Genomic DNA, 15807 nt, shown 5'->3' with positions numbered 1-15807 from the left:
CCCAAGAGGCATGCGGTATTGACTGACCGCAGTCCCAAACTCAGGGACGAGAACACCTTCTTACCGAACTGTTCATACCTCTTAGATTCCCGATCGGGCAGAGCCGTCGGGAATGCGGTCTGGGAAGTGGAGGCCTGTATAACCAGGCTCTCGGGGTGGGGTGGGTAGACAAGAAGCAAGGGTCGCCCGGAGCCGGGCGGTAGCGTCTAGCCACGTTCGTATCCACAGGCGGACCTGTAGCGGGCCTGGACCAGGTGCCCAAAAGAACGTCACACAAGGCCTCATTAAACAGCGGCAAAGGCTCAGCTGAGCTTGACTGCGGTTTAAGGACCTCAGTGAGGAGGTTAGTCCTCACGGCCCGACGGGGAGCTCCAGGCTCAAGGCCTTGGCCGCCCGCGTCAACACTACACTGTAGGCTGCCCCCTCCTCCGTAGCCACGGTTGGAGGGGATACAAAACCAGTGTCTGGCGAAGAGTCCAATCTACTGGCATCCCCAAGCTCACATGTCCAGTCCTGTTGAGACTGGCACTCCTGTGCCAGAGGGTCCACAGACCCCTCCCAATCCCCTTCGTCACCCATCACCTGATATTCAGGTTCAAAGGATGGGGACGCTTTGTGGAAATAAAAATCTCCAAACGACGTTGAGAGCGGCGCCCAGCGGTGCTGCTCCGGAGCCAGAACCGAATCAAGGGTAGGATTGGGGACGGCGTCGCCCATAGGCGGCGCCGGGGGTGACACCCTAGGGGCCAGCGTCGGTGAGGTCGTGAGGTCGACCGACGACGACCCGGATCCGGAAGCGGACCCAGTGGGGGCCTGCGGCGCTGGGACCGAAGTCGCCTGCGGCGCTGGGACCGAAGTCGCCTGCGGCGTCGGGACGGAAAGGCCTTGGCCACGAAAGGACCGAAAGGCACTTGTTTGCTGGCGTGGGGCCGAGAGGCCCAAGGACTTGGCTGTAGCCCTGGAGTCCTTAAAACGCTCAAGCGCATGGTCTGCCTTGTCGCCAAAGAGGCGACGGCCATCAAACGGCATGTGGACATCAGCTGAAAAGTCGTTGCCATCGTTCTGCCCAGTGAGTCCGTGGTATCCAGCCCACACCGGATGGAGTAGCGTGCCACATCTCGACCCTTGCAAGGGCTTTGGCGAGTTTAGTCCGGACCTCCTCTGGACATTGTGGCAGCGCGTCTGCGTCTGTGTCCCACAGAATGTGGGTGTAGCGACCCAAGAGGCATGCGGTATTGACTGACCGCAGTCCCAAACTCAGGGACGAGAACACTTTCTTACCGAACTGCTCATACCTCTTAGATTCCCGATCGGGCGGAGCCGTCGGGAATGCGGTCTGGGAAGTAGAGGCCTGGATAACCAGGCTCTCGGGTGGGGTGTGTAGACAAGAAGCAAGGGTCGCCCGGAGCCGGGCGGTAGCGTCTAGCCACGTTCCTATCCACAGGCGGACCTGTAGCGGGCCTGGACCAGGTGCCCAAAAGAACGTCACACAAGGCCTCATTAAACGGCAGCAAAGGCTCAGCCGAGCTTGACTGCGGTTTAAGGACCTCAGTGAGGAGGTTAGTCCTCACGGCCCCGACAGGGACCTCCAGGCTCAAGGCCTTGGCCACCCGCGTCAACACTACACTGTAGGCTGCCCCCTCCTCCGTTGCCACGGTTGGAGGGGAGACAAAACCAGTGTCTGGCGAAGAGTCCAATCCACTGGCATCCCCAAGCTCACATGTCCAGTCCTGTTGAGACTGGCACTCCTGTGCCAGAGGGTCCACAGACCCCTCCCAATCCCCTTCGTGACCCATCACCTGATATTCAGGTTCAAAGGATGGGGACGCTTCGTGGAAATAAAAATCTCCAAACGACGTTGAGAGCGGCGCCCAGCGGTGCTGCTCCGGAGCCAGAACCGAATCGAGGGTAGGATTGGGGACGGTGTCGCCCATAGGCGGCGCCGGGGGTGACACCCTAAGGGCCAGCGACGGTGAGGTCGTGAGGTCGACCGGCGACGACCCGGATCCGGATGCGGACCCAGTGGGGGCCTGCGGCGCTGGGACCGAAGTCGCCGGCGGCGTCGGGGTGGAAGCACCCGGCGGCGTCGGAGCCGAATCACCCGACCCGCTAGGCCCCCCAGCCGGGACCGCTGGGCCCGAAGGCGCCGCGGAACCCAGCGGAAGAGGGAGGGACCTCATGGCCATGAGGTTCCGCTCGACCTCCTCAGGCGTTGCATTGTGCCCAGGGACCGGAAGGTGTGGGGCAGGATGTGGCGCCCGCGACTCCGTCGGAGCCGCATGGGTGGTGTCACCCGAACCCCCAGCCGCGCGAGCGTCGGGGTGGGTTGGAAGAGCGATGACACCTTTCCGACTTCTCATGCCTCTTACCTGAGGATCTTGATCCCGAAGACCGATGCCGAATCTCAGAGCTACGAGGGCTCCGACCCCGCAACCGGTCCCTCGAACCTCCTGTGGGACCGGGACCTCGAACAGCGCGGGCCGACTGCCGGAACTCAAGCCGCTTGCGGGACAGATCCCGCCTAGCCTTGGACGTCAGGGCCCGGCAGTCGGAGCAGGTTCGGTCGTCGTGGTCGAGGCCTAGACATTAAAGACACCGGCAATGGGGGTCGGTAACCGACATCAATGGGCTATACTTGGAGCAGGGTTTGAACCCGGGCCTCCCTACCAGCACCGTAGGAGTCGAACGACTCGAGAAAAAACAGATAAAAAGGTTAAAAAGGTTTAGTCAAAAAGTGATAAGGGGTAGAACTTCTCCGGATCTGTGCTAGCTGGCGCGGAAAAAAGAAGAACTGACGTCAGCCTGCGAAGGGCGGCGTATAAGTACTCCTACGACATCATTCCGGCGCAAACGGCGGACGCGGCGCGTGGATGACGCCTACCGACGTGCAGGGGTATTGCTACGCAAAAGTTTCCGGATCCAGTCTGACGCCTGGGGATATTCAAAAAATGTCTCTTACAGATATATCGTTACACAAGTAGTAACTTGTGCGATGGTGCAGGTGAAGCGGGGCAGGTGAGGTGTGCAGGTGAAGCATGGCAGGTGTGGCGGTACAGGTGTGGCGGTGCGGGTGAGGCAGGCCAGGTGAGGCGGGGCGGGTGAGGCGGTGCAGGTGAATCGGTGCAGGTGAGGTGTGCAGGTCAAGCAGGGCAGGTGAGGTGGTACAGGTGTGGGTGAGGCGGTGTGGGTGAGGCGGTGTGGGTGAGGCGGTGTGGGTGAGGCGGTGTGGGTGAGGCGGTGTGTGGGTGAGGCGGTGTGGGTGAGGCGGTGTGGGTGTGGCGGTGTGGGTGAGGCGGTGCGGGTGAGGCGGTGCGGGTGAGGCGGTGCGGGCAGGGCGGGTGAGGCGGTGCGGGTGAGGCGTTACGGGGTGGGTGAGGCGGGCATGTGAGGCGGGGCAGGTGGGGCGTTGTGGGTGAGGCGGTGCGGGTGAGGCAGTGTGGGTGAGGCGGTGTGGGCGAGGCGGGGCGGGTGAGGCGGGGCAGGTGAGGCGGTGTGGGTGAGGCGGTGAGTCGGTGCGGACGAGGCGGGGCGGGTGAGACGGGGCAGGTGAGGCGGTGCGGGCAAGGCGGTGCGGCGAGGCAGGTGAGGCGTTGTGGGTGAGGCGGTGTGGGCGAGGCGGGGCAGAGCGGGTGAGGCGGGGCAGGTGAGGCGGTGTGGGTGAGGTGGTGTGGGTGGGGCGGGCGGGTGAGGCGGAGCGGGTGAGGTGGTGCAGGTAAAGCAGGCAGGTGAGGCGGGGCAGATGAGGCCCTCACATCTCAATAATCACACGCCATGTACAGTGCACACAGCTGTTGGACCCGGCCTCGTGGCGTGGTCACCCCTGAACCAGACAGCTTCCCCAGACCCTGAACCACCCTACCCTTCCCGCCATGTAACACATCCCCAACCCTGGGCTTCCCGTTCTCGTCCCCCATTTTCCTGACATCCGAGGCCCATGTCCCTGCACCTAAGATGGCTGCCCCGGCCCCAGCCTGACCTCGGCTGATGGCGCCATCCCCAGCCAGGGGGTAGAGCGCTCCCTGTGAGCGAGAGAGGGAGGAGTAGCTTGGTCATACCTTCCATCTCCCCTCGAGAGATGAGTTTCGATCACCCATCCGGCCTCCCCGAGGGCTGGCTCCAGGCCTGCTGAGTGTATGGGATCCCTCCAGACCCAATTTGAAAGGATGAAAGGAGCCGCCGAGGCGGAACGCCCAACAACCAGCTCCCAGGTGCTAAGACCTCCGCCTGCGAGTACTCCGGACATCAAAGGAAGGGAGTCCTATATCAGTGACGGATCTGGAACGATCCGGAAGTTGTATCCTGGACTACGAGAGCCCTGCTGACCTGGTCGCGGCTCCCCCTTTGCAACCAACGAGACCCCGAGCCCTGCTGATTCGTCGCGGCTCCCCTACTATCCGAAGAGACTCTTGAGCCCTGCTGATTCGTTCGCGGCTCCTTTGCAACCGGGAAGATCACCGAGCCCTGCTGACGCTGTCGCGGCTCCATCGCTACCGTAAGAACTCTTGAGCCCTGCTGATTCGTTCGCGGCTCCATTGCAACCAAGAAGATCGCCGAGCCCTGCTGACGCTGTTGCGGCTCCCCTGCTACCCTGAGCCCTGCTGATTCGATCGCGGCTCGAGAGACTCCTCTGGTCCGGCTGGACCCAAGATCGCCCCGTATCCCCCAGCTCGAGGATTGAGAGCTGTGCGCCGGATACCTTGAACTTTAAGACTGTCCCGCTACCCTATCCCGACCAAGACTCTTTGAGCCCCGGCTCACCTGTACTTAAGAATCTGCGGATCATAAAGATCCATTTTTATTCGAAGAGATAAAGAATACGTTGTCTTAAAATCTCCAGTGTGGTGTCTCTCTGTGAAGTGGTTCTAGCACAGCGCGTACGATTCGAGATTCGAGATCCTCAATCGGAGGGTCTCCCGCCAGTGCTCGGCTGTATTCCTAAGAGAGGTGGGTCCCAGGGGGGTCAGGTGCGAAATCTGTCCTCTCCTGAGATCGGCCCTCTAACAACAGCTGACACTTCACTTCGTGTAGTGCCCGCAGAGCTAGGCTGGCTGTGGGACACAGGAAACCCCTGTCGGCTGAGAGCCGGGGACTGCCTTTAGAGGTGGGGAGTCCAGCCCGGCAAGCAGCCCTGAGGGGGGCGCACAATATCTGTAGTGTGCCCCTGGGAGACGCTTGGGCACCCTTGGTACAACATGCTGCTGGTATGAACACATTTTCCAGGGCTGCTCCCAGGCCTCTGGGGGCGCATGGACTCTCAGCTGGGCAGGGGGGCACCATGTCCAGCTGCTGCCAGACAGAGGCTCTGCCTGTTGCCCCCTTTATAGGGCTGTGGGTGGAAAGCCCCCCCCCCCCCTTCCCCGCTCACAGGCAGCCACCCTCACCCTCCGGCCATCACAAGCAGTTTTTGGCAGCAGCCAGGGTAAGGATATGAGTGCTTGGGACCCGTCCAGAGATGGGCTCCGGATTAATTAAGGGGATGGAGCCGGGCTGCAGGGCGCTGGCCAGTCAGGGCTGTTTTTCTTCGAAGTCGGAAGCTGCCAGAGATGTGAATCTCCGGAGTATATAAGTGGGGCGGATGAGTTCTTGGCCAGGGGCCTGGGCTGCCTGCTGCCAACTCAGACGGCCTGTGGCTGTGCTTACTGTCATCTGAAAGGCTTTTTCTGCACTGCAAGCAGTGGCGCTATGTGCTAGGCGCTACGGCGGGCACAGTGCAGGCCTGCCAAAGGTGACCTCAGACCAGGGGCGCCTTTTTATTTTACACACCAACTGCTGGCCGACCCGGGCGTCTTTTCTCACCAATCAGTCTTTGCACATGAAGACTATTTGCAAATACTAGCCCCCCAAATTAATATTACATGTGGCTATAACTGGCATCATTTGCTGAAGTGTCATTGCAGCAGAATTATGTGGATTTATGCAAAGAGCATACCGTAGCATTCAGCACAATTTGTTTTGTGTAAAATGTACACTTGTGTCCAAAATGAACCTGAGGATGCATTTTGTGCTAAGAAAATAGTGCTCAATGCAACAGAACACAGACGTTCATTGCACCTCTGCTCTTTAGGTAGGATTTTGTGTGCCAAATTATTCATAATTATGCAAACAGGCATAATCAGAATTTTCTGTATTTTCATGTCAAGAAAGTAATGCAAAATTCATGAAAATGCTCCGATTACTCCAGCATCATTTGGGGCCATATGTATGCGAATTTCGGCCTTTGCGAACGCTAATTTGCTAAATGGTATGCATGAAACATTTTGGCAGCAAAATAAGGAATCGCAAAATTTGCTATTCCTTAAATGCAATGTATCAAAGGAAAATGAATGCAAAAATGCCCATAAGGATTCGCAAATTACCACCAACTTCTAGTTGGTGGTAAGTTGCGAATCCTTTTAATAAAACAATTTATTAAAAATCCAAAGGTGCCATATGACGCTCATACATGCCCTTAGAGCACTTATGTGCGCCATATGCCCACACATGTCATTTTCAGGGGTGCAGCAGGGTGTTCTTGTGACACCCCTGCACCCTTGAAAATATTCCTAAATTGCGATTAGCAAATTGCTAATCGCAAATTTCCCCTTCATTTCTATGGGCCTCCTGGCCCATAGAAATGAAGGGGAAATTTGCTAATCGCAATTTAGGAATGTTAAGGAATCGCTAAAAAGAAGCGATTTCCTACATACATACCATTTTGCGATTTCTAATTAGCGATTCCTTCAAAATCGCTATTTCGAAATGGCAAATGGTCATGATGATACATATGGCCCCAAGATTCCTTCCTGGTCTAATTAATATGCATGAGGCAGCTTCACATACAACAATGAAGAAATCTACAAAAGTTGAAAAAAACATCTGTCTGTCTGTCTGTCTGTCTGTCTGTCTGTCTAATCTATCTATATGTCCTTAGGATTTTTTTTCTCAGGTGTTGCGTGATTACAGCCTACGCCGGCTCGGCTCGTGCTCTCCGAGCCGAGCCAGACCTGCTCATCTCTCCCCCAGGGCTGGCAGGTGCCCCCCCCCCCCCCTCCCTCCCTCTCGCTCCAAGCCTTTCCCTTCTCCTCCCAGGCTCAGACCCTCCCTGGGAGGCCCCGCCCCCTCCCACAGGCCCCGCCCCTCCATCATCGGCTGTTGCCTGAGATGTCCCAGGCATCCCCCGGCTGCTGGATCCCGGTCTGTCCCGGGCGGGCGCGGAGGCTCCGGACCCTGGCACTCCCGGACCCTGGCACTCCCGGCCCCGCAGCCCCTTCCAGGATTGTGCCACCCCACCCTCCATGCACCTACCACCCTCCGCTCCATGCACCTACCACCCTCCGCTTGGTGCGTGGCACTCCCCCGCGCCTCTGCTACGTGCCAGGAGTACACCCTTAACTTATGCCACCCCGAGGGACCCTCTGCGCCCGCCTGCCCTGTGTGCGCCACACTCTCCCCCATCTGCCCACCTGTGGCCGCTTCACAAGCCTTGTGCGCTCCTGCGCGGTGCCCGGCTTGTGCCACTCTCATCGAGCACTTGCTGTTAATCAGCGCGGTGTGTGCCACCTCCACCAGACCACCTGTGTCCGCCATCCAGGTGTGTGACCCCCTTCCTCCTTACCTGCGTGTGCCACCCTCGCCACTGCGCGCCTGACCGGCGTGTGCCACCCTCGCCACTGCGCGCCTGACCGGCGTGTGCCACCTTCGCCACTGCGCGCCGGACCGGTGTGTGCCACCTTCGCCCAAGCCAGACACTCGTCCTCTCCGCCCGGTGTGTGCCAGCCTCGTTCTCTCTGCCCGGTGTGTGCCAGCCTCGTCCTCTCTGCCCGGCGTGTGCCAGCCTCGCCCTGTGCCATGGACCCCGTCCGCCGCCTCTGCCTCTACCTGGGCACCATGTCCAGCCTCCTGGCGGCCCCCGGCGCCGGGCACCCCCAGCCCTGCCACATCCTGGCTCGGATCGGGCACACGGTGCGCCTGGGCGCGCTGCTGCCCCTCGGAGGGGGCGCCCAGAGCCGGATCCGCAGCGCCCTGTCCCGGCTCAGCCGTGCCAACCTGCTGCCCTACAACCTGAGCCTGGAGCTGGTGGCGGGGGCGCCCCGGCACCGCGACCCCGACTCCCTGGCGCGCTGGCTGTGCCAGGCGCTGGTGGCACAGGGGGTGGCCGCGGTGCTCGCCTTCCCGCAGTCCCGGGACGAGCAGCTGCAGCTGGATTTCATCTCCGCCTTCCTGGAGGTGCCCGTGGTGAGCATCCTGGAACAGGAGCAGCAGGTGCCCCTGGGCAGCCAGGTATGGAGGGGGGGGGGCTGGGCAGCCAGGTATGGAGGGGGGGGGGGCTGGGCAGCCAAGTATCCAAGTATGGAGGGGGTGGCCTGGGCAGCCAGTTATGAGGGGGGGGGGGGGGCTGGGCAGCCAAGTATCCAAGTATGGAGGGGGTGGCCTGGGCAGCCAGTTATGAGGGGGGGGGGCTGGGCAGCCAGGTATGGAGGGGGGACCCTGGGCAGCCAGTTATGAGGGGGGGGGGGGGGCTGGGCAGCCAGGTATGGAGGGGGGACCCTGGGCAGCCAGGTATGGAGGGGGGGGGGCTGGGCAGCCAGGTATGAGGGGGGGACCCTGGGCAGCCAGGTATGAGGGGGGGGCTCTGGGCAGCCAGGTATGAGGGGAGGACCCTGGGCAGCCAGGTATGAGGGGTGCCCCTGGGCAGCCAGGTATGGAGGGGGGACCCTGGGCAGCCAGGTATGGAGGGGGGACCCTGGGCAGCCAGGTATGAAGGGGGGGGGTGCCAATCCCCAGCGAAGTAGGGAGGGGGGAGGGTGCCCCTCTCCAGCCAGGTAGGGGTGAGAGGGAGAGTGCCCATCCCCAGCGAGGTGGGGTCTGTGCTGAATTCGCTCGGCAGTAGGGTCTGTGCTGTAGACGCTGGACTGTAAGATCTGTGCTGTAGGTGCTGGGCAGTAGGGTGCGCTGGGCAGTATGGTCTGTATTGTAGGCGCTGGGCAGTAGGGTCTATGCTGCAGGCGGCTGGGCAGTACGGTCTGTGCTGTAGGCGCTGGGCAGTAGGGTGCGCTGGGCAGTACGGTCTGCACTGCAGGCGCTGGGCAGTAGGGTCTGTGCTCCAGGCCCTGGGCAGTAGGGTCTGTGCTCCAGGCGCCGGGCAGTAGGGTCTGTGCTCCAGGCGCTGGGCAGTAGGGCCTGTGCTCCAGGCGCTGGGCATTAGGGTCTCTGCTCTAGGCGCCGGGCAGTATGGTCTCTGCTCCAGGTGCTGGGCAGTAGGGTCTGTGCTCCAGGCGCTGGGCAGTAGGGTCTGTGCTCCAGGTGCTGGGCAGTAGGGTCTGTGCTGCAGGCGCTGGGTAGTAGGGTCTCTGCTCTAGGCGCCGGGCAGTATGGTCTCTGCTCCAGGTGCCGGGCAGTAGGGTCTGTGCTGCAGGCGCCGGGCAGCGGGGTCTGTGCTGCAGGCGCTGGGCAGTAGGGTCTGTGCTCCAGGCGCTGGGCAGTAGGGTCTGTGCTGCAGGCGCTGGGCAGTAAGGTCTGTGCTCCAGGCGCTGGGCAGTAGGGTCTGTGCTGCAGGCGCTGGGCAGTAGGGTCTGTGCTGCAGGCGCTGGCCAGTAGGGTCTGTGTTGCAGGTGCTGAGCAGTAGGGTTTGTGCTGCAGGTGCTGGGAAGTAGGGTCTGTGCTGCAGGCGCTGGGCAGTAGGAACCGTGCTGCAGGCGCTGGGCGGTAGGGTCTGTGCTGCAGGCGCTAAGCAGTAGGATCTGTGCTGCAGGCACTGGGCAGTAGGGTCTGTGCTGCAGGCGCTGGGCAGTAGGGTCTGCTGCAGGCGCTAGGCAGTAGGGTCTGTGCTGCAGGCGCTGGGCAGTAGGGTCTGTGCTGCAGGCGCTGGCAATAGGGTCTGTGCTGCAGGCGCTGGGCAGTAGGGTCTGTGCTGCAGGCGCTGGGAAGTAGGGTCTCTACTACAGGCGCTGGGCAGTAGGGTCTGTGCTGCAGGCGCTGGGCAGTAGGGTCTGTGCTGCAGGCGCTGGGCAGTATGGTCTGTGCTGCAGAAGCTAGGCAGTAGGGTCTGTGCGGAGGGCGCTGGGCAGTGGTGTCTGTGCTGCAGGCGCTGGGCAGTAGGGTCTGTGCTCCAGGTGCTGAGCAGTAGGGTCTGTGCTGCAGGCGCTGGGCAGTAGAGTCTGTGCTGCAGGCGCCGGGCAGTGGTGTCTGTGCTGTAGGCGCTGGGCAGTAGGGTCTGTCTTGCAGGCGCTGGGCAGTAGGGTCTGTCTTGCAGGTGCTGGGCAGTAGGGTCTGTGTTGCAGGCGCTGGGCAGTAGGGTCTGTGCTGCAGGCGCTGGGCAGTAGGGTCTGTGCTGCAGGCGCTGGGCAGTAGGGTCTGTGCTGCAGGCGCCGGGCAGTAGGGTCTGTGCTGCAGGCGCCGGGCAGTAGGGTCTGTGCTGCAGGCGCTGGGCAGTAGGGTCTGTGCTGCAGGCGCTGAGCAGTAGGGTCTCTCCTACAGGCGCTGGGCAGTAGGGTCTGTGCTGCAGGCGCTAAGCAGTAGGATCTGTGCTGCAGGCGCTGGGCATAGGGTCTGTGCTCCAGGCGTTGGGCAGTAGGGTCTGTCTTGCAGGCGCTGGGCAGTAGGGTCTGTGCTGCAGGCGCTGGCAGTAGGGTCTCTGCTCCAGGCGCTGGGCAGTAGGGTGCGCCGGGCAGTAGACCCCCCAGCAGGGCCCCCACCCTCTCCAGATGGCTCTGCAGCTCACTGGCAGCAGTCCTGGAGCCAGTGCGCGTCGGTCGCTCCCTCCCCCCCCCCCCCCCCCCCCCCCCGCCTCTTTCATCATTTGTATTCCGTGGCCTCTTCTCTCTGTCAACAAGTGCCGGCTCTCCTCCCCGGCGCCGGGATTACCTGCACACCCCTCTCCCGGGCCCCCGACACCGGTGGAGGAATCACAAACGTTCAGGAGTCGCCCTACCGCCGCAGGTCCAACACGCAGCATTTCCACCCGCTGTGATTTTATAACTGGCATTGCCACCCTTGGTGTTCCTATAACTGGCATTGCCACCCTTGGTGTTCCTATAACTGGCTTTGCCACCCTTGTTGTTCCTATAACTGGCATTGCCACCCTTGGTGTTCCTTTAACTAGCATTGCCACCCTTGGTGTTCCTATAACTGGCATTGCCACCCTTGGTGCTCCTATAACTGGCATTGCCACCCTTGGTGTTCCTATAACTAGCATTGCCACCCTTGGTGTTCCTATAACTAGCTTTGCCACCCTTGTTGTTCCTATAACTGGCTTTGCCACCCTTGGTGTTCCTATAACTAGCATTGCCACCCTTGGTGTTCCTATAACTGGCATTGCCACCCTTTTTGTTCCTATAACTGGAAATGCCACCCTTGGTGTTCCTATAACTGGCATTGCCACCCTTGATGTGCCTATAGCTGCCATCACCACCCTTTTTGTTCCTATAACTGGCATTGCCACCCTTGGTGTTCCTATAACTGGCATTGCCACCCTTGGTGTTCCTATAACTGGCATTGCCACCCTAGGTGTTCCTATAACTGGCATTGCCACCCTTGGTGTTCCTATAACTGGCATTGCCACCCTTGGTGTTCCTATAACTGGCACTGCCACCCTTGGTGTTCCTATAACTGGCTTTGCCACCCTTGATGTTCCTATAACTGGCATTGCCACCCTTGGCGTTCCTTTAACTGGCATTGCCACCCTAGGTGTTCCTATAACTGGCATTGCCACCCTTGATGTTCCTATAACTAGCATAGCCACCCTTGGCGTTCCTTTACCTAGCATTGCCACCCTTGGTGGTCCTATAACTGGCATTGCCACCCTTGATGTTCCTTTAACTAGCAGTGCCACCCTTGGCGTTCCTTTAACTACAATTGCCACCCTTGGCGTTCCTTTACCTAGCATTGCCACCCTTGGTGTTCCTATAACTGGCATTGCCACCCTTTTTGTTCCTATAACTGGAATTGCCACCCTTGGTGTTCCTATAACTAGCATAGCCACCCTTGGTGTTCCTATAACTGGCATTGCCACCCTTGGTGCTCCTATAACTGGCATTGCCACCCTTGGTGTTCCTATAACTGGCATTGCCACCCTTGTTGTTCCTATAACTGGAATTGCCACCCTTGGTGTTCCTATAACTGGCATTGCCACCCTTGGTGTTCCTATAACTGGCATTGCCACCCTAGGTGTTCCTATAACTGGCATTGCCACCCTTGGTGTTCCTATAACTGGCATTGCCACCCTTGGTGTTCCTATAACTGGCTTTGCCACCCTTGATGTTCCTATAACTGGCATTGCCACCCTTGGCGTTCCTTTAACTGGCATTGCCACCCTAGGTGTTCCTATAACTGGCATTGCCACCCTTGATGTTCCTATAACTAGCATAGCCACCCTTGGCGTTCCTTTACCTAGCATTGCCACCCTTGGTGTTCCTATAACTGGCATTGCCACCCTTGGTGTTCCTATAACTGGCATTGCCACCCTTGGAGTTCCTATAACTGGAATTGCCACCCTTGATGTTCCTATAACTGGCATTGCCACCCTTGTTGTTCCTATAACTAGCTTTGCCACCCTTGGTGTTCCTATAACTGGAATTGCCACCCTTGGTGTTCCTATAACTGGCATTGCCACCCTTGATGTTCCTATAACTGGCATTGCCACCCTTGATGTTCCTATAACTAGCATTGCCACCCTTGGTGTTCCTATAACTGGCATTGCCACCCTTGTTGTTCCTTTACCTAGCATTGCCACCCTTGGTGTTCCTATAACTGGCATTGCCACCCTTGGTGTTCCTTTACCTGGCATTGCCACCCTTGGTGTTCCTATAACTGGCATTGCCACCCTTGGTGTTCCTATAACTGGAATTGCCACCCTTGTTGTTCCTATACCTGCCATTGCCACCCTTGGTGTTCCTATAACTGGCATTGCCACCCTTGGTGTTCCTATAACTGGCATTGCCACCCTTGGAGTTCCTATAACTGGAATTGCCACCCTTGATGTTCCTATAACTGGCATTGCCACCCTTGTTGTTCCTATAACTAGCTTTGCCACCCTTGGTGTTCCTATAACTGGAATTGCCACCCTTGGTGTTCCTATAACTGGCATTGCCACCCTTGGTGTTCCTATAACTGGCATTGCCACCCTTGATGTTCCTATAACTAGCATTGCCACCCTTGGTGTTCCTATAACTGGCATTGCCACCCTTGTTGTTCCTTTACCTAGCATTGCCACCCTTGGTGTTCCTATAACTAGCTTTGCCACCCTTGTTGTTCCTATAACTAGCTTTGCCACCCTTGTTGTTCCTATAACTAGCATCGCCACCCTTGTTGTTCCTATAACTAGCTTTGCCACCCTTGTTGTTCATATCACTAGCATCGCCACCCTTGTTGTTCCTATAACTAGCTTTGCCACCCTTGTTGTTCCTATAACTAGCATCGCCACCCTTGTTGTTCCTATGACTAGCTGTGCCACCCTTGTTGTTCCTATAACTAGCTTTGCCACCCTTGTTGTTCCTATAACTAGCATCGCCACCCTTGTTGTTCCTATAACTAGCATCGCCACCCTTGGTGTTCCTATAACTAGCATCGCCACCCTTGTTGTTCCTATAACTAGCATCGCCACCCTTGTTGTTCCTATAACTAGCATCACCACCCTTGGTGTTCCTATAACTAGCATTGCCACCCTTGGTGTTCCTATAACTGGCATTGCAACCCTTGGTGTTCCTATAACTAGCATTGCCACCCTTGGTGTTCCTTTAACTAGCATCGCCACCCTTGTTGTTCCTATAACTAGCTTTGCCACCCTTGGTGTTCCTATACCTGCCATTGCCACCCTTGTTGTTCCTATAACTGGCATTGCCAACCTTGGCGTTCCTTTACCTAGCATTGCCACCCCTGGTGCTCCTATAACTAGCATTGCCACCCTTGATGTACCTATAACTAGCATCGCCACCCTTGGTGCTCCTATAACTAGCATTGGCACCCTTGATGTTGCTATAACTGGCATTGCCACCCTTGATGTTGGTATAACTGGCATTGCCACCCTTGGTGTTCCTATAACTGGCATTGCCACCCTTGGTGTTCCTATAACTGGCATTGCCACCCTTGGTGTTCCTATAACTGGCATTGCAACCCTTGGTGTTCCTATAACTAGCATTGCCACCCTTGGTGTTCCTATAACTGGCATTGCAACCCTTGGTGTTCCTATAACTAGCATTGCCACCCTTGGTGTTCCTATAACTGGCATTGCAACCCTTGGTGTTCCTATAACTAGCATTGCCACCCTTGGTGTTCCTATAACTGGCTTTGCCACCCTTGGTGTTCCTATAACTGGCATTGCAACCCTTGGTGTTCCTATAACTAGCATTGCCACCCTTGGTGTTCCTATAACTGGCATTGCAACCCTTGGTGTTCCTATAACTAGCATTGCCACCCTTGGTGTTCCTATAACTGGCATTGCAACCCTTGGTGTTCCTATAACTAGCATTGCCACCCTTGGTGTTCCTATAACTGGCTTTGCCACCCTTGGTGTTCCTATAACTGGCATTGCAACCCTTGGTGTTCCTATAACTAGCATTGCCACCCTTGGTGTTCCTATAACTGGCATTGCCACCCTTGGTGTTCCTATAACTGGCTTTGCCACCCTTGGTGTTCCTATAACTGGCATTGCAACCCTTGGTGTTCCTATAACTAGCATCGCCACCCTTGTTGTTCCTATAACTGGCATTGCCACCCTTGGTGTTCCTATAACTGGCATTGCAACCCTTGGTGTTCCTATAACTAGCATTGCAGCCCTTGGTGTTCCTATAACTGGCATTGCCACCCCAAGTGTTCTTGCAATCGTTATTGTTAGCTGTAGTGTGTTTTTAGGTCGAAGCCGGTTTGCTAAAGCCATCTTGGGGACATTCTGTAAGCTTCCCTGGGAATGCCTTTTGCCCATTGCTTACCATTGGCTTTCTGGTTTGTTACTCACATTTTCTGGCTTTCTATTTGCTGGCTCTATTTTCTTCAGGCTGTGAAGCTTGGGATTGTCCTTCCTGTTGCCCAAACCTTGTTTACTGTATTCTTTTACAAACGCACTTTCTGTAAACAGGCCTTGAAATTTTGTTCTCATCTTGCACATTTGCTGTGCATTCACCGACAGAGGTCAAATGTCAGGCTCTCTCTTCCAGGGAGCTTGGTGTTTACTTTACTTTCTCTGTCTTCAAAGTGACAATTTATGTGGCAATCCTGCTGGGTACCCAAAACCCCTGTGAAAGGAAAGGTTGTAGGATGTTCCTTTTCCTTGCACACTACAGCAAGAAGAAATGAGCTGGTGCTGATCCTTCTAAATTTATACAAATGAAGCACATTACTTTTGTAATTCTGAAGTGTGTCGGAAACAAATACTTAAATGTGGTGGAAACAAATGACATTTGCTCACATCTTTGTGTGTAGTAAAACTGTATGTCTGTGGGAATGCAGTGGTTACTTCAATTGAAGATGTGCATACTCCATCTATGCTTCACTCTATGACACGCAACTCCACACCACGTACCGTACCCCACTCCACTGTACCCAATCTACTCCACTCGAATCTACCCATCCCAATCCACTCTACTTCACTTCAGTCTACCCCACTCTAAACCACTCCAATCTATCCAAATCCACTCCAGTCTACCCCTCTTCACTCAATCTAACCCATTCAACCTCATCCCATACCAAATCCACCACACTTCACTCAGATCTACCCACTCTGTCTCCAATCTACCCCTGTCCTCCCCACCCCAATTTTCCCCAACCCACCATTCGCCAGTGTACTCCAATCTACTCCTCTTTACCCCACTCTATTTTAATTTACCCCACCCGTCC

General features: G+C 57.2%; 1 protein-coding gene across 1 annotated transcript in view; it reads left to right on the top strand.

The window, feature by feature from the left end:
* The first annotated feature begins 7727 nt into the window (after nucleotides 1-7727).
* Nucleotides 7728-15807, top strand: part of GRIN3B (glutamate ionotropic receptor NMDA type subunit 3B) — a 258304-nt gene continuing 250224 nt past the window's right edge. The window contains exon 1 of the mRNA XM_086946717.1: nucleotides 7728-8259. Within this exon, the coding sequence (XP_086802843.1) occupies nucleotides 7828-8259 (432 nt within the window). The 5' untranslated portion in view covers nucleotides 7728-7827. The remainder of the gene's footprint in view (nucleotides 8260-15807) is intronic.

Source organism: Lissotriton vulgaris, chromosome 12 (genome assembly GCF_964263255.1).
Source record: "Lissotriton vulgaris chromosome 12, aLisVul1.2, whole genome shotgun sequence".
Taxonomy (NCBI): domain Eukaryota; kingdom Metazoa; phylum Chordata; class Amphibia; order Caudata; family Salamandridae; genus Lissotriton; species Lissotriton vulgaris.
This window is presented reverse-complemented; position numbering and strand designations above follow the sequence as displayed.